Here is a 24,535-nt window from a genome sequence, read left to right on the forward strand (position 1 = left end):
TCCTATTTATTTGGCACCTCTCTGGAGATACCTGCTCTTCTCCCAAGACTGGTTAATTGCTAGCATGTCAGAAGGTAGCTAATGACTGACTTCCTTTTCTGAGACTAATTGTGAGCTCATCTCTGTACTTTTTCTTAGAGTGGCATTTCTCATTGTTGAGAAATAGTCTGAGTTCTGTTATTATTTGAAATGACAGAGGCAGCATGTTCAGTACCAATTTTCAATCCCTGCCCACCGTTCACTTTGAGATCAGCAAGTGACTCATTATAAATCCTCTGGATAAACCTGAACGGTCCAGTATACAACAGCCATTTGCTAAGTGTGACTGTGTAAATTTTAAATTAGTTAAAAGGAAATCAACATTTAAAGTTCAGTTTCTCAGTCTCTGAGGGGCTTCCCCGGTGGCTCAGAGGTTAAAGCGTCTGCCTGCAATGCAGGAGATCCGGGTTCCATCCCTGGGTCGGGAAGATCCCCTGGAGAAGGAAATGGCAACCCACTCCAGTACTCTTGCCTGGAGAATCCCATGGAGGGAGGACCCTGGTAGGCTACAGTCCGTGGGGTCACAAAGAATTGGACACGACTGAGCGACTTCACTCACTCACTCTTCCCAGTCTTGGCTCATTAAGTGCTCAATAGCCACATGAGGTTAGTGGTTACCATGTTGGAAGAGGGAAGATACAGAACATGGCCATTTTCACACAAAGTTCCATTGGACAGTGTTGCTATAAACTGTGATCTGGTTCCCTCAGGCCTCGTGAATAGTGTCTGAACCCTGAATTGATGTTTCTGTGCTCACCATTGAAAACAAATGGTACAAAGGCTACTTTCAGGATCATTTCTGTAGTCTGTTACTCGAGAATTTTCTCTGAGCATGTGGAGCACCAGAAATGGGGGGCTGCTGTTCACCTGGTATAAAGTTACATAAGGTCTGGGAAGATCCCCTGGAGAAGCAAATAGCTACCCACCCCAGTATTCTTGCCTGGAAAATTCCATGGACAAAGGAGCCTGACAGCCTATAGTCTATGGGGTCACAAAGAGTCGGACACGACTGAGCAACTAACACACACACACACACACACATACTATAAGTGTTCTTACCACAATAAATATATATATATATATTTCTTTTTTTAATTATTTATTTAGTTTATTTGAGCGTACTGGGTGGTACATCTTAGATCTTTGTGGTGTCGTGTGGGATCTAGTTCCTTGACCAGGGATTGAGCCCAGGCCCCCTGCACTGGCAGTGTGAAGTATTAGCCGCTGGACCATCAGGGAAGTCCCTACGTGTATTTCTTAATGGTAGAAAATTGACGAAAATGCAAATATGCAAATAGTGTCCGTGGTATCTCCAGGTAGAGGGACTATGATTACTTTTTTCTTCCTATTTATATGTGTTTTGGGGGTTTTATTTCTTTCTTAATTAGTAAAAATCACATTTAACATCCTTAAACCCATTCATTTATCACCAGTTTCAAAGTGGTTTTATCCAACCCCTGCCTTAAGAGAGGAAGTAGTCATTTTGAACAACGGTTTCTTTAAAAATTAAACTCAGCCAGCAGTGTAGTTAAGAGATCTGTATTCCCTTCACTTCTAGCATGAAAAGCATCAGAGAACTTGCATTTAGGATGCCCTAGAGCCCCGATAAATAGAATTACAGAACATCCCTCAGGAAGAGATGGCTCATGATCACTAGCAATCCTCTAAACCAGGCACTTGTTGGGCATTTTGCCAGGTTATACATATTTCTAGACTATACTTCAGAGTCTCAGAATCAAGGCCCAACAGGTTAAGGAGGCCTATGGAGCTGAAGAGGGCTCTGGTTTTACCATTGAAAAGAGAACCATAAAAAAAGAATTCCTTGTTTCCTAAAAGTTCAGGCATGATCATACAGGTTTAATTAGGAACAGCCAGCTGTTTACAGCAAATTATAAACTGCATAAGCAGACCTCAGTGGACACTCCCAAAACATGTCCCATGAACCCTTACTTCTCCAAGTCCAGATTCAGCAGATCTGGCTTGGTGAGGCAGGGTGCTGTGATGCCAGCCAGAGGAGTATTCTAGAAGTCCCTTTCCATAGCTTTCCATGACCAAAGGAGAGGGTCAGGAGGGCATGGAAGGCCTCTGCTTTTCTTTCCTTTTGTCCTTGAAACTTAAAGCCAATTCACTGTTTTCTTGACTACTACCGCACCCGCCCAGTAGAGAGGCATTTCAGAAACAAGTTAAGCAACAAGATAAGAGCACCAACTTTGGAGTCAGAATTCTGGCTGAACTTCCTAATTTTTGACCTTGGGCAGAGTTTGTCAACCCTGAATCCCAGTTTCTTCGTCTATAAAATGAGGATAAATAATATCGATTTAATGAGGCAGATATGAGAATTAACCAAGAGTATTTGGAAAACTGTTGGCATAAAATCAACACTCAATTATTTTTACTTACCTTTCCTTTTCCTTCTAGAAGGCGATTGGTCCATTGGTGTTTCTACTGAAGGGGAAGGAAAACAAACTGTAAAACTCTTAATGAGCCTTACTTCAAATACTGCCCAGTACAGTTCAGTAATTAGTATATGAGTTCTGCTTGAGCTTGGGCTGGGTTCCAGTTCTTTGCTCCAGCCTTAGCTCAGGAATTTCCTCCTCTAGAAAGCCTTTGCTATGCAATCCCAAGCTGAGTAAGTGGCTTTCCCAAGTAGTCCCATGGCACTCCAAGCTTGTTTCTATCCTAACCATTTACCTTGCATTCTGCTTCTCAAAACAGCGTACCTAGCATTGAGCATGGAGTACAGGATGTTATAAGGCATCTTCTCCAGAGCATCAATTTTATCTAATAACGAGTAAAACAAAGGGCATGTATATATTTTTAAGATAAGATATTAGATTATATAAGAAATTTCACAATGGCAGAGCATTCCTAGAAGACACGTGCTCATCGTCCTTTGCTTTTAGATCTTCTTTGCAGAGAAGTTGGAGAAGCACGTATTGCCACGTGACAGTGAATTTACACAGTAACTAGTCTGTCTCTCCCAGCAGACCATGAGCTCTGCTAGGGCAGGCATTGTACCTCATTTGCCCCTGAATCACAAAACTTGCCTACATAGCATGAGGCCTGTCTCAAGGTAGAGGCTCCAGGAATGTTTGTGGAGCTGAAATCAACTCTCTGTCTTCTCCCAGTACTCTGGGGAAACTGTAGTTTTTCCATCAAGGAGAGCAACTTTGAAATTGTTTACCTGACAGGACTTCACATTGAGTGCCTGTTAGAGAGAACACAATGCTAGCTGTACTTTTGGGAAAGGTATTTAACCTATCAGACTTTTGGCTTCCCAACCTGGTAGGGTGGTTAAGGCTTAATGAGAAAAGATTCACAAAGTAAATTGAGCTTGGCACATAGAAGGTGCGTGCAAAAAAGCTTCTTTAGTTTTCTCTAAAGTGACTAATCATTAATTAATTATAATCATTAATCTACAAACAAAGAGATGATTTTGGTTATTTCAGTCATTCCAAGCAACTCAAAAGGGACCTGAGCCACTGCCTGAGGCTTCTTCTACAGCACCCTGGTCCTCCTTCCTGAACTTCCAACCTAATATTACCACATCATCCAGCAGTTTCCTTACTGTCTCAGTGACTGTCACATTAAACCTGGACTTAAAAGATAGAGATAATTCAACTAGAAGGTGGAGAAAGGTAACCACCTATTAGGAGAGTGAGCTGCAGAGTCAGGGCCCATTTCAAGCCTTGCCTCACTAAGTAATCTGATTTGCTTTTCCAACTCTGAGGCATGTCTTGATCCTGGTTCTGCAGACAGAATTGGGTCTTGGGCAAAGTTGCCAATTCCTAACTTACAGAATGAGCCAGGGAATCGGGATGCACAAATGGCTATGTCCTTCATTCTATTGGTCTGGGTCCAGATTAACTTTACTCAGAAACTAGTAATGGCGCCCCACTCCAGTACTCTTGCCTGGAAAATCCCATGGATGGAGGAGCCTGGTAGGCTGCAGTCCATGGGGTCGCTAAGAGTCGGACACGACTGAGCGACTTCACTTTCACTTTTCACTTTCATACATTGGAGAAGGAAATGGCACCCCACTCCAGTATTCTTGCCTGGAGAATCCCAGGGACGGGGGAGCCTGGTGGGCTGCCGTCTATGGGGTCGCACAGAGTCGGACACGACTGAAGCGACTTAGTAGCAGCAGCAGCAGTAAAGCTTAAGCTTCAGGGTCCCTCACTATCAAAGGCCCCTGTTTATGCTGAGAGTTGCTTAAAATGTTCTAGGTTGAGAAGGGAAGTCAGGGTATTATCAAGGAGCGTTCTTATGTAAGCTTTTCTGATAAGTTGCCTAAGAGATTTCAGAAGAAAGAGACCTAGAGAACCATGATTCCAGGAATTTGATTCTTTCTTCTCATTCTAAACGAATACTCTGTAGTTTTATTTTGTGTTTGAAATTTTATATTCTTTTTAAGGATGACTCCCAAAAACCTGAAGCTACTTTTATCTATTGCCTGCCTACCCTACAGCTCACCAGAAAGTCACAAGTACAGGAGAAGGGTGTGCAGGGGCCTGTGTCACAATGACTCCATGAGAGGTGGACTCAGCCTCAGTACCTGCAGTCTATCTTCTCTCTCAGGAACCTATTGAACACCTTGTACCAATTTCCTTCCACAAATGCTGGGACCCTCTAGCATTCCCAAGTGCTTTGCTAGAAATAAAAAGATAAAGCCTCTATTAGCTGACTTCTCCCTTGATCTAAAAACAATTTTGAAGTGGTCTTTTTATACCTATTTTTATGCATCGATAGACTTGGTACTAGGGAGGGGTCAGGGGATAACTGACTTGTATATGGAAAGGTAGTCTGTTAAGAATTTTTCCCTTTTTTTTTAAACATTAAAAAATTTTTAATTAAAGTATAGTTGAATTTCAGTGTTTCAGGTATACAGCAAAGTGATCCAGTTTTATGTATATATATTCTTTTTCAGATTCTTTCCATTATAGGATTATTACAAGATATTGAATAGAGTTCCCTGTACTATAAGGCATGTCCTTTAAGAATTTTAATAAGATGTCTTGGATTTTTTTTAAAAAATAGAATTAGTTCGTAAAAAAAGGAACATGGATCCCAAGTAAATGATAACAGTGATGGCATCCTTTTGCATTTCTGTTCCTAATGTCTCCACTCTAATGCCTAACTGTAGATGGAGTTCTCATGACCATTATTAGTCAGTTCAATTCAGTCACCCAGTCGTGTCTGACTCTTTGCGACCCCATGAACCGCAGCATGCCAGGCCTCCCTGTCTGTTACCAACTCCCAGAGTTCACCCAAACTCATGTCCATTGAGTTGGTGATGCCATCCAACCATCTTATCCTCTGTCGTCCCCTTCTCCTCCTGCACTCAATCTTTCCCAGCACCAGGGTCTTTTCAAATGAGTCAGCTCTTTGCATCAGGTGGCCAAAGTATTGGAGTTTCAGCTTCAACATCAGTCCTTACAATGAACACCAAGGACTGATCTCCTTTAGGATGGACTGGTTGAATCTTCTTGCAGTCTCAGGGACTCTCAAGAGTCTTCTCCAACACCACAGTTCAAAAGCATCAATTCTCCAGCACTCAGCTTTCTTTACGATCCAACTCTCACATCCATACATGACTACTGGAAAACCATAGCCTTGACTAGACGGACCTTTGTTGACAAAGTAATGTCTCTACTTTTTAATATGCTGTCTAGGTTGGTCATAGCTTTCCTTCTAAGGAGTAAGCGTCTTTTAATTGCATGGCTGCAATCACCATCTGCAGTGATTTTGGAGCCCAAAAAATAAAGTCAGCTACTGTTTCCACTGTTTCCCCATCTATTTGCCATGAAGTGATGGGACCAGATGCCATGATCTTAGTTTTCTGAATGTGGAGCTTTAAGGCAACTTTTTCACTCTCCTCTTTCACTTTCATCAAGAGGCTCTTTAGTTCTTCTTCACTTTCTGCCATAAGGGTGGTGTCATCTGCATATCTGAGGTCGTTGATATTTCTCCCGGCAATCTTGATTCCAGCTTATGCTTCCTCCAGCCCAGCAGTTCTCATGATGTACTCTGCATATAAGTTAAATAAGCAGGGTGACAATATACAGTCTTGACGTACTCCTTTTCCTATCTGGAACCAATCTGTTGTCCCATGTCCAGTTCTAACTGTTGCCTCCTGACCTGCATACAGGTTTCTCATTATTAGTCGGATAACCTTTGAAATGTATTTTATAGAGATTAAGTAGGATGGCATTAGTGAAGTTCATTGTTTTAAAAAGAAAGCAAATCTCAGAACGGCAGGCACAGTATGATTCCAATCAAGTAAAGCGCGGTGTGGGTGTGTGAGTTTGTGTGAGTATGTATACAAGGATAGGTCTGTGTTTCCCAGATTTCAGAAAACAACACTGTGCTGTATCCACAGAGAACTAGTGTTTCCCAGACTTTACACAACTGCATACACCTTTTTTTTTTTTTAATCTTGCCGCACTGTGGGGCTTGCGGGATCCTAGTTCCCTGCCCAGGGATCAAACCCAGGCCCCCTGCAGCAGAAGTACAGAGTCCTAACACTGGACCACCAGAGGAGTGCTTCATACAACCTTTTGCCATACTCATCCAGAACTACTTGATGAACAGCTTTGACACTTTTTTTCAAAAGCTTTACAAGGAAAATAAAATTTATTCTATTCACAATAAAATTAATCTATTCACTAATAGGGTCAAATATTAACTCTTTGCAACTGGCAGGTATATGAAAACATTGCCCACCCTGACTTCCCGTCACTTACGAGGCCCTCTGTGCTCTTTGCCACCTCTCCTGCTGCTCTTTCCTTACCTCTGCTCTCAAACCCTGTGCCTTCATTGTACCAAAACTGTGCCCTGGAAGCCTCCACGTTTCTTTCCCCCTCAACCTCAAATTTTGGTGTGGTTGGTTTCTTCTCATCATTCAGACCTCAGCCCAAGTATCACTTTGCAGCCAGGTCTTCACTGACCACTTGCCCAAAAGTAGCTTATGCCAGCCCCCAGTATATTGCTTTGTTTCATTTTCCTGTAGCACTCACTATTTCAAATTGTACTGAATATGTGCTACCTGTTTACCGTTGATCTCTTCCCTTGAGTGTAAGCTTTATGAAAGCAGGAACCTTGACTGTACTGTCATCTTCCATCCCTACAATGCTGCTGCTGCTAAGTCGCTTCAGTCGTGTCCGACTCTGTGTGACCCCATAGACAGCAGCCCACTAGGCCCCACTGTCCCTGGGATTCTCCAGGCAAGAACACTGGAGTGGGTTGCCATTTCCTCCTCCAATGCATGAAAGTGAAAAGTGAAGGTGAAAGTGAAGTCGTGTCCGACTCTTAGTGACCCCATGGACTGCAGCCCACCAGGCTCCTCTGTCCATGGGATTTTCCGGGCGAGAGTACTGGAGTGGAGTGCCATTGCCTTCTCCCATCCCTACAACAGAGCCTAGCAATTCAGGAGTGTTCGTGGAATGAAAAGTAATGATTCTGAAATATTATTCAATGCTAAAAAGAAATGAGATATCAAGCCATGGAAAAATATGGAGGAAAATGAAATGTATATTGCTAATTCAAAGAAGCCAGTCTGAAAAGGCTACATACTATATGATTCCTACCATATGACATTTTGGAAAGTGAAAAACTATAGAGACAATAAAAAGATGGGTGGCTGTCAAGGGTTAAGCGGGCGGGAGGAATGAGTAAGTGGAGCACAGTGAATTCTTAGGCAACTATATATGATATTATAATGGTGGATACACATCGTAACTCACTTGTTCAAACCCATATAATGTGCAATACCAAGCGTGAACCCTAAAATAAACTATTGACTCTGGGTGATATGGAGGTGTCTATGTAGGTTCACTGTTTATGACAAATGTAGATTCTGGTGGGGGATGCTGAAAATGGGGAGGGCTTCCCTGGTAGCTCAGTCGGTAAAGCGTCTGCCTACCACGTAGGAGACCTGGGTGCGATCCCTGGGTTGGGACGATCCCCTGGAGAAGGAAATGGCACCCCACTCCAGTATTCATGCCTGAAAAATCCCATGGACCAAGGAGCCTGGTGGGCTACAGTCCATGCGGTTGCAGAGTTGGACACGACTGAGCAACTCCACTACACTTCACTACTACTATGCCTGAGTAGGGGCAGGGAGCATATGGGAAATCTGTATACCTTCTGCTCGATTTTGCTGTGAACCTAAAACTGCTCAGGGGCTTCCCTGATAGCTCAGCTGGTAAAGAATCCTCCTGCAATGCAGGAGACTCTGGTTTGATTCCTGGATTGCGAAGATCAGCTGGAGAAGGGACAGGCTACCCACTCCAGTATTCTTGGGCTTCCCTTGCGGCTTAGCTGGTGAAGAATCACCTGCAATGCGGAAGACCTGTGTTGGGAAGATCCCCTGGAGAAGGGAAAGGCTCCCCACTACGGTATTCTGGCCTAGAGAATTCCATGGACTATATAGTCCATGAGGTTGCAAAGAGTCAGACACGACTGAGCAACTTTCACTTTCACTTAAAACTGCTCTAAAAATAAAGACTATTTAAAAAGCTATACTGACCCAAGTTGTGGATAGTTTCGAGTGTGTAAGTGATCACCGAGTCACATTGCTGCACATCAGACACTAACACACCTTGTAAATCAACTATACATCAATACAGAGGTTTTAAAAGCTTCAGTAATGAGAACAAAAATAATGCTGCTATGAACGTAGGAGTGCATGTATCTTTCAAACTAGGCTTTCTGTGTTCTTTGGATACATACTCAGAATAGCTGGCTCATATGGTGGTTTTATTTTTAATTTTTGGAAGAATACTGTTCTTCATGGTGGCTATATCAATTTATAGTCCCACCAGCAGTGTATAATTGCTTCCTTTTCTCCACATCCTCACCAGCATTTATTATTTCTTGTCTTTTCCATAATAGCTCTTCTCACAGGTATGAGATGATATCTCACTGTGGCTTTGAGTTGTATTTTCCTAATAATTAGTGATGAATATCTTTTTATGTGTCTGTTGGCCATCTATATGTCTTCTTTGGAAAAATAGTTATTCAGATCCTCTGCCCATTCTTTAATCAGGTTGTCTGGCTTCCTGTTGTTGAGTCGTATGAGTTCTGTGTGCATTCTAGATATTAATCCCTTATGAGACATACAATTTAACAGATATGGCCTTTATTATGTTGAGGAATGTTCCCTGTATACCCACTTTGTTGAGAATGTTTCTTACAAACGGGTGCTGAATTTTGGAAAATGCTTTCTCTGCATCTGCTCAGATCATATGATTTTTAGCCTTTGTTTTATCAAGGATGTATCATGCTGATTGATTTGTGGATGTTGAACCATCTCTGTATCCCTTGAATAAATCCTACTTGATTGCAGCGTATGATCCTTTTATGTTGTTGGATTTGGTTTGCTGACATTTTTTTAAGGATTTTTGCATCTGGGTTCATCAAAAATATTGGCCTACAATTTTGCTTTTCTGTGGTGTCCTTGTCTAGTTTTGGTATCAGGGTAATGCTGGTTTTGTAAAGTGTTGAACAAGCAATTTTTATTTGGTCCACAATTCCTCAGTGAAGAGGGAAGAAATTTTGGTATCAGGTAATACTACCAGATTCTGATTCACATGGTTCATACTTCTGCGATATTTGTGTAATATTTATTCTTGCCGCTGGCTTTCCCAGTATTTTTTCTGGATGAACAAGTTGAAGGAGTTTAAAAAATGACGCAGAAGTGAGGAGTTCTGACCCCACTCTACTGCTGATAATAACAACTAACATTTGCATTGAAATTTTCTTCCCAAAGTTACTGTATTTGGCTCTCAAAATAAAATGCAGGTGCTATATTAATAGCTTCATTTTCAGGTAGATAAGCCGGCTTAGAGAGAGTCTTCTGATACCACACTGGTGGTATCAGATCAGCCTTGATCTAAACACTGGTCTTACAATGTCAAAGTCCATGTTTATTTCATGGCACCTGGCCGCCTCCCTAGCTGGTTGTGTGCATGCGGGGAAGCCACTTCCCCTTTCCGAGACTGAGTTCTTACATCTAGAAAATACCCAGGTGATCTCTTGGCTTCTTTTCAACTTCAAATTCTGTGCCTATGAATCTTTTTTTCTCCATCATCTGCTTGAAAAATTGCTAAAGCTTTAAAAAGTACTAAAATAAGAATATTTTATTTCTACTTGTAACTGTACAGCTATTTGAAAATCTGATTCAGGTATTAAAAGTCAAATAAGTTATAAAAAATATCTTTTTAAGTAATGCCTAGAAACAGAATATCTCAAAAAAGGATGAATTGGTCATGCGGAAGGCTCCTCAGAGGGGCCTTCATTATTCTTAAAAAAAAATGCCATGAGGAGATGTTACTCTGAGCTTATTTTAAGACAAAAGGCATGGAAGAAAATATACTTCTAGAAATGAAGTTATTTAGAACAGAATAAAAAGAAATAAATATGAAATAGCTAAATAAATAAATCCAAAAGGAAAAGGCCAAACCTGGTCTTCAGGTTATTATTTACTGGTAAATTCACTTTGTATGCATAACATCTGTATTATTCATGTATCCTTCTTTGTTTAAATGGCTGTTAGACCACACAATCAAAAGACCAAGTAAGTTATTTGTTTTTTCTCCTTAGGGCATTTTGTTTTCTCTCAAACTTATATTTGCAGTCATAGAGAAGTAATCTACTTTTGGTTATCACACGAAAAAACTTTACACAGAAAAATCTGTATTTGCACATCCGTTTAGGGTTTTATTTTGCTAAAAAGAATTCACACAGGCCAAAAACAAAAAAACAAAAAACCATGCAAAACATTTTTGTGCACACTTTTTACCACACTATATTCCATTTCTGAAATGTTAAAATTAAAAATCCCAAAGCAAGAGTACTTAGGTTGAAAAGTTAACATTATAAAAGCTAGATTCCTAACAAAACACACTGCAGACATAAATCACTCAGTTGCAAAAAGTTAATGTTTATAAATGTTAAATAAATGTCAACAATGAGGAGACAAGAACTGTAGATCCAAAGTGTACTCCTCACCATGAATTATTAAAACTTGTGTTCGGTGTTGTAGGACATCCATGATGTTAACTGGAAGTAGCTACAACCTTAACCCAACACTATGCCAAACTTAGAAACACTGAGGGAACCATACTAAAAATCACCTCCTTTTCCTGCTACCTTTAAAATGTTTCTGTTGTTGATTTTGGGTTTTGGTAACTAAGAGTCCCTCAGAATACACACTAGCTGTGAAATGTAGAAAAACTGCTTCAATAAATGACTATGATGAAGCTCACCTTTGAGATTTCGCTTTTCTTTTTGATGATCATATGCTTTTTAATGGCCACACTTGTGTGTGTGTATGTGTAAAATCTTTTAAATGATATTTTTGGGGAAAAAACTCTAGGGAACTTTATTCCCTTTCCTTGAGACCAGTCCTTGATAATTTAATAGTTTTTTATTGTTTTTTTTTTAAGAAAATCTGCCTAGAGGCTTTCTGTACAGTCAGCAACCTCCTTGTCCCTGTGTATTTGAACTTTCCAAAAATAACAGAATGCTTGCTTGCAACTCCTGAAAAATCTCCAGGCACTCCCTGCAGATGTTACTCTGCCTGTGCTTCATATTCACTTTCTCCCTGCACCAAAGCTAAAGAAGGGCCCTGTGGTAGGAGCACATTTATGTCCCTCCTGGTGTTCCCTGGGGGACGTTAGTGGCTTCACTCTTGGGGGAAAAAAACAACACGGGCCTTCTGTTAGAGACAAATCTAGCTGCTTCTTTCTCCCTCAGGTAGAAAGGCAGTCCCCGGAAGCCTCAGTTCTCAGAAGAAAAAGTAGTCTAATGCATTCTCATAAAACATTTCAAACATGCAAAGAGAAAATCCAAAACAGGAGTGAGGAGAGGGTAGCAGTGATTGGAAGATGGCCTAAATATTGTGCTCAAGTGAGAAACATCCACTCAAACCGCCTCCTTTGATGCCAGGTTCAGTGAGCATAACAGCGCTTCCTAAAAGGGAAAGAGACGATAACCATTTCCAACCTCAAAAACTAAGTTTCTCTCTTTACCACCAAACAGCTTTAAAATGCTTACTTAACTCAAACTATCACTAATACTTTAAAGAAGTTTGAAGATCCAAGTCTATTTCAATAAATGCTTAAACAACTGCTAGGTCAACTCAGCTCATACTTTTTTCAAAATACTAGCCAAAATGGCAGACGCGTCTACATCAGGCCATCTTTCCCTTCCAGCAGGCAGCACAATTGTATACTATCAGTGTGCTGCATTTAAAGGAAGATACGAGAAGGATGGAGCAGCTCTGCAGTGGGAGGTCCTGCCAGCTCGTGTGTTCTTACTCAGGCTGGCAGAAAGCAAGGTTTCTCTTTCCCACCGGGAGTTTGGGCACATCCTCAGCCTATTCTGCCATCCTGTTTGCAACACTGTCTCTCTCTTCTTTTCCGCAGCTCATTAAGCCTGTTGAGGAAAGGGATGTTGAAGAGGACCTCAGCGGTGAGCACTCACAGGACTGGGAGTGAAACGCATGCACAAGACTAGACATTCACGCTAATGAACCTCATAAAGCCAAACAGGGGCCAAACACAGCCCAGGGTTATTGTGCAATCTCCTCTCACACACAGCAAAGTAAAACTGGAAGAAAGCCCAATTCCACTTGCCCACCACAAGTCAAAAAGAAGCTAAGCTTTCTGGGGACATTGGCTGTTTCAGGCTAAAAGAAGGTGGCAGAAAAGCCCTTCTTTCCCTCAGCCGTCTGCAGCGTGAGCCCGATCCTTTCCCGAAGCCCTGTCGCTTGCCCAGAGGCTCCCAGAAGACGCCCCTCCAATGTCCGGGCTCCCATGAGAATGTTCAAGCCCGTGCAAGGTCTGAAGTCTGATGCGCCGAGGTAGCACCATGACGCGAGGAATGGAATAACACTTCCTTTTTTGGTGAGGAAGGCCCAATCGGTCTTAGCTAACAAGCTCTCAGCTATGGCTCTAAAAATACCCTGCAGTGAGAACTGTTTGGCACTTCATTTTGTTTGTTAGAGGAGCTCTAAAGAACTCCACAGAAAGCTTCAGATTCTCCACAACTACTCTGAGCTCTGTCCCTGCTCTGGTGACCTCAGGGAAGTGTATCGCTTTGGGAAAGTGACTTTTTCTTTTTAACTTTTGAGTTCTTGGAATTCTGTCCTCAATGTTTGAAGTACAGTTCCAGTCTTGGATTAATTACTAGCTTGGTTCAGGAATCTTCATTTGGCTTCTAGTCTGAACTATGCAAATACACGATCTGTGTGCAGAAGAAACGACTAAAATTATACTTCAAAAGGGCTCAGTCGCTTCCTGTCTTCTCCCTTTCCCCCCAAAAAAGAAACATCAGCCTCCTTTAATCCTTTGTTGCCAGCAGCAGGAGCAGCTCCCTGCCCGTCCATATCAGATGCCCTGGGCTCCCTACACGTTGATGGCGTGTGCATGCTTCTTGCACAGGGGTTTGTCCTTCTTGGAGTAGAATGGCTGCCCCTCCAGATTCACGTGGCAGACCTGAAACAGAAAACAGATAGGCATGAAACAGTCCAGGAGAGAGGGGGACATGAGCAAAGATTTCAGCCATCCTTTTAAGACAAAGCACAGTCACAGAGAGACGGGGGGAAAGGCAACAGCCAGCTTCTCCTCACGACAAATGCTTTACAGTAAAGCAGTATATGCACAGCATTTACACTCAGTCGTGTCTGACTCTGTGTGACCCCATTGCCTATGCAGTCCATGGAATTCCCCAGGCCAGAATACTGGAGTGGGTAGCCTTCCCCTTCTCCAGGGGATCTTTCCAACCCAGGGATCGAACCCAGGTCTCCTGCATTGCAGGGAGATTCTTTACCATCTGGGCAACCAAAGGAGACCAAACCAGTCAATCCTAAGAAATCAACCCTGAATATCCATTGGAAGGACTGATACTGAAGCTGAAGCTCCAATACTTTGACCAGCTGATGCAAAGTGCTGACTCACTGGAAAAGACCCGGATGCTGAGAAAGATTCAGGGCAGCAGAAGGGGGCAACAGAGGATGAGATGATTGGATGGCATCACCAACTCAATGGACATAAGTTTGAGCAAACTCTGGGAGACAGTGAAGGACAGAGAAGCCTGGCGTGCTGCAGTCCATGGGCTTGCAAAGAGTTGGATACAACTTAGTGACTGAACAACAACAATTAAGATGATCAATTGATGATATCCACAGAGGTGATTAATATTTAAAGAATTATAAAATGTCAGAAAAATGATCCTTGCTAATAATTAAAGGAAAAATAAATTAAAACCTCTATGAGATACCTGTTAACCTAGTAAAATAAACAAAACAAAAAGCCTCAAAAGCTTGTCACCTTTAGCCCATGTGACTAAAGCCAGAAAGAAAAAAAAAGTGATCAGTCAAAAGTCAGCAATATCAAAAGAGATCAGGCCTACTTGTCACTGTTTAGGGAATGTGAATCAGTCCAGCCTTTGGCAAGGGATGTGGCAACACTGAAGAGAAGCCAAAAAGAGGTGCCTGCCCTGTACCCCAGGAACACCACTCTGGATAATTTCATCTTGCAGCAACTACTCCCCAGAACAAGAAAGCAACATATGCTCAACTACAAACCAGGTGGCCACTAACATTTCTCTCAGGGGATGATGATTAAGTTAATTTTTATGGTGCATTTTCCCAATGAAATGCCCCCATGAAATGTAAATCAAATATGGCAGAGTATATGCAGGAAAATATTACATGAAAAAAAGGCAAAATTATATACCCCCTTGATGACAACATGTGAGTGGAGCTTAAAGATGGAAACACAGCAGAAAGGAAGGACATCAGTAGTATCTGTCAATGTGGTCAAATATGATACCAGACACTCTGTATACACGATCTCATTTGATTTTCACAAAACTTTATGGGATAGGTATGACTCTTCTCTATTTCACAATTGAAAGTTAAGGCTCAGAAAGCCCAAGTATCTTGCTCAAGTCACAGACCTTGTTAAGTTGTAGAACCTAGGAATCCATATTCAGGTCTGCAAGACTCTACTTCTAAGCTCATTTTCCCCATACCTCACAGCAGAAAGGGACTATGTCTACTTGAAATTGTTCTGGGTTTACAGACTTGTATCAGGGTAGCTCACTAAGCCCATGTCAGCTAGGAGAGCTAGTCCTGATCTTCCTTTCTTACTAATTCTTTTTCAAGTTACGGGAAAATATACACTCATTAAAAGTGATTTGGAAATATAAAGTGATGGAAAGAGGACCAAAAAAATCCCTGAAAGTTTTCCAATCAAAATATTGCTTTCCAAAAATTAAAACCACGTTCCCCTTAGATACAGACAGCTTCATGGGGCACTGAGTGCTACCCTGGGCTAGTTTGGGGGAAGGCATAATGGTTCTCTGTGATAATTCTCCAGAGGACGGGAATTGCTTGGTTTCTTTGAGTAGATCCTGTGGGCAGTGCTGTGGGTCTTTCATACCAGACTGGAACTTATTTGTAATCTCAGACTGAGCAACCCCAAGCTTTACTGCTTCTTCTGGTCTCTCTCTGGGACTTGCACCATATCATGATTCTCAGACAAACACAGAAGGCTCGAGGGAGCAGACCCACGCTCACCTTTGTGTGATTTCCTCTGCACGTGACAGACTGCTCATCAGCCTGCTCTTAGAGAACAAGCCTTCTGTGCCACTGTCTTCCCTGAACCTCCTCCAAGTCTCTTAGATCTTTCTAGAAGTTGGGTAACCAGATTTACAGGCAGCATCTTAGGATTAGACAAGCTATGGCTTGAAGGTAAGGTAAGAGAGCCCAGTACTGTGCTTGCTGAGCTGTGGCTCTGCAGGGGACAACCCCAAAACCAGTATATTTACATGGCTTTGTCCCTTTTTGAAGGGAGGTCCTGATGTAATTAAAAGACCCTAAAAGATGATTAGAGGTGTTCAAAGGGCTGGAAAATCAGAGTGCTATGGACTGAATTGTCCCCCCACCACTAAATTCACATGTTCAAGTCCCAACCCTGTGTACCTCTAGCCTACCCAGAACAGGGAAAACAGTGACTTTATAGGGAAATAGGGTCTTTGCAGATTTAATTAAGATGGAGGTTAAGATGATGTCATATGGAGTAGGTTGGGCCCTTAATCCGATATGACCAGTTCCTTACAGGAAGAGGAGATGAAGACACAGAGACAGACACCTGTACAGAGGGGACTGTCACGTGAAGACAGACTCCAGAGGGAAGGCAACCATGCGGCGATGGAGATCGAGACCGGAGCAACACGACCACAGCGCAGGAAGCACTGAGCACGGCGGGTGACCACCGGGAGCTCGAGGAGGCAGGGCCCTGCTGACACCCTGGATTTGGGCTTCTAGCCCTCAGGACTGGGAGCGAATAAGGGCTTCTGTTGCCTAAGCTGTTCATATTGTGGCATTTTGTTATGGTAGCCTTAGCAAACTAATATACAGAGTGAATACAATGCACCCCACAAATGGGAGGGGATCAGACATGCAGTGTAAAAGCTGAAGTGAACTACAGTGAACTTTATGACTGGGGTTGCTCTATGTCATAAGTCTATAAAAAGTATTCAAGTTTAAACTATATAGATCTTTCATATATTCCTAAAATTTATCTTGAGCAGCTCTGGTAAAAAAAAAAAAAAAATAGGCCTAGTAGCACATTAACTTTCCCAAATAAAGTTTAGTCAATTACAAACTCATATTACGGAGTTTTATCAGGGACAACTATTTTCTAAGTCTAATGTGGAGTCTAAGTGTCAGCACGTTCATTGTCAGATCCCTTCCCTAAACCAAAGCCCTTGTAAAGAAAATGTCAGTCTCATGGTAAAAATGACCTGGCTATTCAGCAGAAATAAACCGCACGTGGTTAATACTTAATCTAGGACTTATCTCCTGGCAAGTGCATATCAAGAACAGGACCATGTAGGAAAATGAAATTATATTTAGTCCTGGCTTCTAAAGGTTCAGTCAAAAGAAATCTTACCTCAGCTTTTGATAGGATTAATCAATAAGCTCTGATCTAATGTTCATGGTGAACATTTGGGGGAAAACCCTTGAATCACTTCGTCATATCTTAAACAGCTTATAACCATGAGAAGTCATCTGCCTCTATTAAATCCAAACATTGTTCGATCCTCACACTTATTGAGGGCACTGCTGTTGAGGCCAGCTGCTGGTGTGCCACATCCTGAGACACTCCTCCGTCCTTAAAGAAGTGGAGAGTAACAACGCCATGTTGGTTTATAAATCATTATTAGTAACAAAGCTTGGCTCATCTGTGACCTATCAAGGCATCATGGTATCTGCCAGCTTTTAAAGAAAATAGAATATTAGAATAACAGTCGAAAGGTATGTGGAGGGTTTGTCATCTGGCCCCAGCTGGTCGCTCCAATCCCTTCTCAGAAAGTCAGAACACCAGGCTAAAAACATACTGCGCAAATGAAGCAGGTGTCATGCCAGGTGTGGCCCAGGGCTTCGATAAACTTGTCGCCGGCCTCCACGGGGAAATCACAGCCGTGACACTTGGTGCTGAACAGATTGACGTAGTCTGAAATGAAAGGCAGAGTAAGGACCAGGCTGGGAGGGATGCCCCTCCCAGCCACACCAACCCAATACCAGAACCACCCCCCAGATCACTGAGCTTGAGGCAGTGATGAAACCCAATTGGTTACTTGTCATCTGGCACACAAAATTCTAGTTACATGATTGGTTTTTTCCTTTTCCAATGATTTGCACTGGGGTTGTGCAGATTCAGGCTCGTCACCACCCTGTGCTGGTTTGATTTGCAAACACTTTCTGGAACTGTCATTCACTTTCTGCAGGGTGATTTTCTCTGCCTCTGTCACCTCTCATGGCCCAAAGAGACCAATCCCCTAGAAGAAAAAGCAATCCTATTTCCCAGCAACTATGCTTATTTTGGAGAAATGAGAGCCTTTAACATTTTTTTGGAGTTACGGAATGTTCTTTGCTTGATTATTCTTCGGTCGTGAGGTATCTGTGTTGATAATAAATTTTCACTACAAGAAACAGGATTTGATTTACTTTGTCAGAAGTAATTCCCCTCCCCCAGCCAAGAGGATAATAATACCAAATATTATTTATGTAATGCTTTACAGTTTACCAGGAATCCTCACATAGATGGTCTTATTTGCTAGTATCTCAATGTCAAGGTCTATGTATTCGTTTTCTTTGTACTCCCAGCACAGTGCCTGGCACACAAGTTGGTACCCAACACATGTATATCAAATGAATGAGTGAATGAATGAATCAATAAATCAATGATTTGGGGAAAAAAAGATAAGTCAATGAATGAACTTAATCTTTGCAAGATTACTTTTGTTTTCTTTCTTTGGGTGAGGAAACTGAGGCTCAAAGAGGTAAAGGCTGTAGCCAGAGCCACATGGGTGAGACAGCAGGCCAGGTCCCGAGCTTCTCTGCCACAAGCTGTCCTGGCTGGGTCACGAGCAGCACTCCCAATGCACTCACAGTAGAACTCTTCCAGATTCTTCTAGAAAATCTTGATGCCTTTTACAAAGCCTTTATCCCCCCATAAGTGGACTTGTCTTTCCAGCTCTGCCACAGTTGGCTTTTTCTTATAGCAATTTTTAACTCTGATCTCCTTGTGGAAAGTGTGCCCGATCACTGTCTTAGACCACTACTGAGAGTCAGCATGTAGTGGGGGCCATGAACTTGGATTCCGAAGAAAGAAAGACCTGGGCTCAAATCCCACCTCTATACGGGAATTGTTCAAATGCAGGGCAAGTCACCTAACTTCTTAGTGCTTCAACTTTTTCATCTATATAATGTGAATAACTACAGATTAAATATAAAAAAGTATGTGAAGTACTAGGCACCAAAAATGTTGGCTTTCATTTTGAATGCCTTTAAGATGATGAAAGGAGGGAAGGGAACATGATTTGAGCATCTACTATGTGCTAGTATGAGTGCTCTTTTATGTTTCCTGTTTAATCTTCACAGTAGCTCTGCAATGAACTATTGTTTTCATTTTAAAGACCATGAACCTGGCTGTAGCAGTTCCATCACGCAGTGGTCAGGAGCCACAAAGTCATCCCATCTCCCTGACTTCACACTATTTCCAGTTATCTATTTGCCATGAAGCTTTGATAAGTTATATCTCTTGCATATTTTTTCCAATGTATGGTTTCCTCTTTGGGGTTTAATTATACTTTGTCATGCAAATACTCTTACATACATCGCAAGCCATCAATCTTGTTTCTGACAGAATACTTAATTTCTTTAGTAGGCAAAAATCGATTGCCTCACCAGGTAGGAAAACATCATTCTGCTTACTTAAGAGAGTTATGGCAAGTTTATGGTTCACTCTGTGGTCTGCAGGAACTTACTAGTGTGTGATGAGAAGCAGGACTATAGGCCAACCTGCCTCCACTTGAGAGAAAGCCCTGTACCCCACTTATGAGTTCTCTTTCATTCTGCCCAGCTGGTCTCCAGATGCCCTGGATTCTTTCCTCCATCTTCGTGCCTCTTTATGAACCGAGTCCTGCACTCAGAAATCCCTCCCCACTTTGTCTACCTGAATCTCTGCAATTCTTTGGGCAGCCTTCCTTCTAGGAAGACCTCATTCCTCTCCCACCCAAGGGAGATGAGACAGCCTTCCTGAGGGCTTCTCCTGGACTTCTCTCCCTCCCCATTCATTCATCACCCACCCGTCTTTTCACTGTTTCTTAATGGTCTGTTTGTATGCCAGCATATCAGGCGTCGATGGGTCTGCTTGAGGTTCTTCAGGGCAGCGACCCTCTTCTCTATGCTTAGCGCCCTTCATAGCGACTGGCACATGTTTGATGGTGAAATGATGAATGGACAAAGATATGTTTCAAACAGCCTTGTTAAATTTGATTCCTTTTGCTGTTGTGCAGCCTGTTTTTTCTGCCCCCCGACAGATTAAGCTCTTGCTTCCCTGGTGGCTCAGATGGTAAAGAATCTGCCTACAATGCAGGAGACCCAGGTTTGATCCCTGGTTGGATCTGATTTCCAACCTGGGCTGGAAAATCCCCTGGAGAAGGAAATGGCAACCCACTCCAGTATTCTTGCCTGGAGAATCCCTGTGGACAGAGGAGCCTTTGGGCTACAGTCCATGCGGTTGCAAAGATTTGGACACGACTGAGCAACTAAGCACAGCACAGCACAAACTCCTGCAAGGGCTTGAATTTATTTCTGGAATGTCTAGTCCTGTCTACTGATTAATTTCGCTTTGTTTTGTTTTAAACTTGTCTTTGTACTATCTGGAGAACTGCCAGTTTGTTTTGGAATTTGATATCACAGGTCTGACTCTAATACATTGTTAATTAATTATTTACTTATGGGTCTCACAGCCAATGTGGCATGTAGGATCTTAGTTCCCCAACTAGGGGTGGAACCTGTGCCCTCTGCATAAGAAGTGCAGAGTAGTAACCACTGGACGCCAGGGACATTCCCTCATATTTCCCTATAAATAATAAAAAAATGACAAGGTCAGAACCAAACACAATATCCGTGGTATTATACTGGGGACCTTCCCCAAGGCTGACTCTGATATTTTATCTCAAGCGTAGGTTAACCAACCAGGCTTGATTTTACTGCACTATTGGGTCATCTAGCTCTCCTTTCTTTACTTTGTTCATATGAGTGTCACACTTTATCACATTCAACAAGCACACTAAATTTCTAATGCTCTTGCTAGAATAAAAATCAGATTATGTTACTTCTTCACTTTAAAACATCGCAGTGACTCCCACTTCTTAAAGGCCAGGTTTCAAACTGTGCTCCTTGGAGAGCTGTGGGTCTCCCGAAACCATTAGAGGGATGATGCCAGTTGCCCATTCACCACGGGCAGGTGTTCTGTCAAGAACTCTGTGCCCACTATCTCAGCTAATCCTCACAACAGCCTCTGAGAGTTAGGTGAGGAAGGAAGAGACTCAGAAAGGGTAAGCGTCTTCTCCATCATCACACTGCCTGGAAGTGACCCCTAAGGGACTTCACTTGTCAGGGTCTCTCAGAGTGCCTGGGGTTGAAACTAAATCTGCTTCCTTGCAGTCTTTTCTTAATACCTTAAGACCCTTTTTACTCAAAATATCATTTTTGAAAATCTTTTTTGGGGGATTGCTAGGGAGAAGAGCAGTAAGAAGAGTATAGATCTATTATTCTTTCACAAGCCTCAGACATAAACTGTGGCTTATCACACATTATGAAAGCTATCATGCTTTTAGTTGACTAATAATAGCAATTTGTATTGGTACCACAGCAGTTTTTTGGACAACCCAGGGCATGTGGGACCTTAGTTCCCAGACCAGGGATTGAACCTGTGCCCCCGGCAATGGAAGCAGAGTCTCAGTCACTGGGCCACCAGGGAAGTTCCGGTGTCACAGCACTGTTACTAACTGCCGACCATCATCGTTTCCACGTAAGGAGGGAAAAGACAGGCGCTACCTTCTTCCTCTCACTGATACGGAAACTGAGGCCGGAATGACTGAGTGACGTTTACAGTCATCCAATGAGCCTTAGAGCTGGAAAGGGAATTCACCGGGACCTCAGAAACCAAGACGCTTCTTTTATAATTCATTGTCAAGGGGAGGAAAAATGTTTTATTTTGTTTTGCTTTTCCCCTTGAGGAAATGTTTTCTCCTTTCTGGTTTTAAAGTAAACCAACTCACTGTGTTGCCTTTTTTGCCCTCAATTTTGCTGCCCAGTCACTGAAGCTCTGTTATTCGTCATAACCAGCACGTTTCTCTCCCCCTCGTCTGCTTGGTGCTGATCTGCTCAAGTTCTATTGTCTTCACTTTCACGTTTATGCTGCCTTTGTTGGAACCTGCCTCAAATCCTCACCTGAGACAGACAGGCTATGAATAAATGAGTGTGTAAGTGTCAGTGAGTGAGCAAATAGCTAGTTAACCAGGACGCCCAACTCTAACAGAATGCTTTGTCTTCAGAGTTCACCATACCTGACTCCAAGTTTTAAGATAAGATTCAGTATTGGGGGGATTAGAGAAACTCCGAATTCAGAGAGCACATGGCAGGACCCTGAAAGAACACCCAAGTCTGGTAAACATCACAGGAGCTGGGAGGGGACTTGCACATGCTTGGTACTTAACAAATTTCATACTTTCTCTGAGTTTAATCCTCACCACAACTCTATGAGGCAGGTGTTGATCTTCCCCTTTGGCAGATGGGGAAAGTGAGGCTCAGAGAATTTTAGTAACTCATTCAGGGTTACAAAACCAGCCTGAGGTGGAACCTGGAACAAAGGCCAGAGCCAAAGCCTTTTCAGACCAGGCCTCGTGGTCTCCAGATCAAAATCATCTGAAAGCTTTCCTAAATGGTCACAAGATGCCGACTTGGGTCCACATATTTGGTGCAGGGAAGGTAGCAGAGACTGAATGTCTGTGAAAGGGAACTCCTAAACCCCCTTCTTCCAGACTGTGGGGCGTCCCCTTGGCACAGAGGTCCTACCTTTCTCACAGTAGGGCTCCCCATCCTCCATGTGGAAGAGGCTGTTCCCGAAGGGCTTCTTGCAGGCTGCACAGACGAAGCAGGTGGTATGCCATGTCTGCCTCAAGGCATGCATCACTTCCTGGGGAAAAGAGCCTCAGTTCAGGACAGAAAGGCCAGCAGAGAGAAGGAGGCAGGCTTGACGTCCACACTAGGCCTCAGTCACTGCAAGAATGTCCCATCAGGGAGCGGGACAGGCAGCCCAAAAAGCGGGCCTCAGACACATGGAGGAAGGTCAGGGGTGGCAGACGAGGGGCTCCTACTCGCACAGTGCATGCTGGGTGCCAGGTTCTGTGTGTGCTCATATAAACTGTGATGCTTCCCCTCCCATTAAACTTGGGAGGGAGGCTGCTTGTTACAGCCATTTTACCAAAGGGGCATCGAGTGTCAAAGCCACACAGAGGTATACGGTGAGGTGACTTGCTTTTCAAAAGCTCCGCAAGCCACTTCAAGCTGTGTGGCCCAGGGATACGATCATCTCTCACTTCAAGTTCATTCACTCCCTAGTTCACTGGTGCCGAACCGATGCCCTTCCAGGACAGAGATGGAGCTGTTCTTGCTCTGTTAGCACAGCAACTGCTTGGCTTCCAAATGGGACCCCACAACTTTGGGAAGGAGGAGAGACTGGTTGGAAAACAGACAAGGGTCCGAGGAGAAGAATGCTGCCCACTTACCCCCATGATTTTGGTGTTACACTTGGCACAGACTGGGGCAAAGAACTGCTCATAACACCGCTCACAGTAAACGTTGTTCTGCTCCTCCACAAAGCACACATCTGCCAGGGAGGTCTTGCAGTAGGCACAGTTGAACTCTTCTGGATGCCAGGAACGGCCCATGGCTACCAGAAAGGGGCCCCTGGGAAAGCAGAGAACAGTATCTCCTAAGTAGCCCCAAAAGCTTATGACCAGGTATTTCAAAAACTCCCAACAATATTCACACTTTGACCCTGATAACCCTGACTTTTGTGACTGTTCTAATGAAATAACAGGAAATTCAGATAAAGCTCCATGAAAAAAGATGAGGTTGCATCACTTACAAAAAAGAGTAATGGGGAGGCGACTCAAACATCCATGACTAGGGGGCCCAGTAAGTGTATTATGGGATATCCTTCAGTTGAATGCTTGTAGTAAGAAGAGCCATGATGATGGTGCCAATGGCCAACATTTATTAAGTGCTTACTCTCTGCCAGGCACCATTCACGAAGAAATTTGCATTTATTAGTGTGTTTAACTCTCACAACAACTCTATGAAGCAGGTACTATCATGATACCCACTTTTAGATAAGAAAACTGAGGTACAGATGTTAAGTAAGTTGCTCAAGGCCATAGGGCTATTATGCTAGACCCAGGACACAAACCTGGATCTAGATCAGTCTCAGAACACTGAGGCTAAAGAAATGCTTTATATTTTAATTTTTATTGTTCTGAATTTTCTAATTATTCTCTAATGAGTATATTCTTTCTGTTGTTGTTTGGTCAACTAAGTTGTGTCCAACTCTTTTGTGACCCCATGGAATGTAGCCTGCCAGGCTCCTCTGTCCATGGGATTTCCCAAGCAAGAATACTGGAGTGGGTTGCCATTTCCTTCTCCAGGGGATCTTCCTGATCCAGGGATTGAACCCACATCTCCTGCATTGGCAGGAAGGTTCTTTACCTTGTGCATTGGCAATGGGTTCTTTACCACTGAGCCACCTGGGAAGCCCCATATTTTTTCTAATGATACTTTATTTTTAAATAAAAGTATATTTTTCATATACATAAGTTCATCCTCCCCCACACACAAGCACATACTATAAACATGTTATATTCAAAAAGCATCACCCATGATCCTGGGCTTCTAAGTATGAAATGACTTGTTTTCCTTTCAGTGTGGCAGATGGCCACCAAAACCCTGAGCAGCACAGGCCTGACTGAATAGACCCAGAAGCAGCCCCAAAGGAAAGCTGGGGCAAAACCAGCACTGTCAGCCAGCTTGCAACAGGCCTAATAAACCTACCAACCAGACCTGCAATTC

At 42.9% G+C, this 24,535-nt stretch overlaps 1 protein-coding gene and 1 pseudogene across 6 annotated transcripts in view; one reads left to right on the top strand and one right to left on the bottom strand.

The window, feature by feature from the left end:
- Positions 1-816: 816 nt before the first annotated feature.
- LOC147342780 (small nucleolar RNA U3) lies at positions 817-889 on the top strand (annotated as a pseudogene).
- A 9,844-nt stretch (positions 890-10,733) lies between these two features.
- Positions 10,734-24,535, bottom strand: part of LDB3 (LIM domain binding 3) — a 59,379-nt gene continuing 45,577 nt past the window's right edge. For 5 of the 6 annotated variants that reach the window (XM_086381165.1, XM_086381164.1, XM_086381162.1 and 2 more), the window contains 4 exons: positions 23,197-23,377; positions 22,484-22,604; positions 17,452-17,567; positions 10,734-13,538 (listed from right to left, as the gene is read on the bottom strand). In XM_086381165.1, the coding sequence (XP_086237291.1) occupies positions 13,449-13,538; positions 17,452-17,567; positions 22,484-22,604; positions 23,197-23,377 (508 nt within the window). In that variant the 3' untranslated portion in view covers positions 10,734-13,448. The remainder of the gene's footprint in view (positions 13,539-17,451; positions 17,568-22,483; positions 22,605-23,196; positions 23,378-24,535) is intronic. The other variant, XR_015156569.1, reaches the window with a different exon arrangement.

The sequence above is a fragment of the Bos grunniens genome, chromosome 28 (genome assembly GCF_055505025.1).
Source record: "Bos grunniens cultivar Pamir isolate PY7600 chromosome 28, Bosgru_T2T1.0, whole genome shotgun sequence".
In the NCBI taxonomy this organism is placed as follows: domain Eukaryota; kingdom Metazoa; phylum Chordata; class Mammalia; order Artiodactyla; family Bovidae; genus Bos; species Bos grunniens.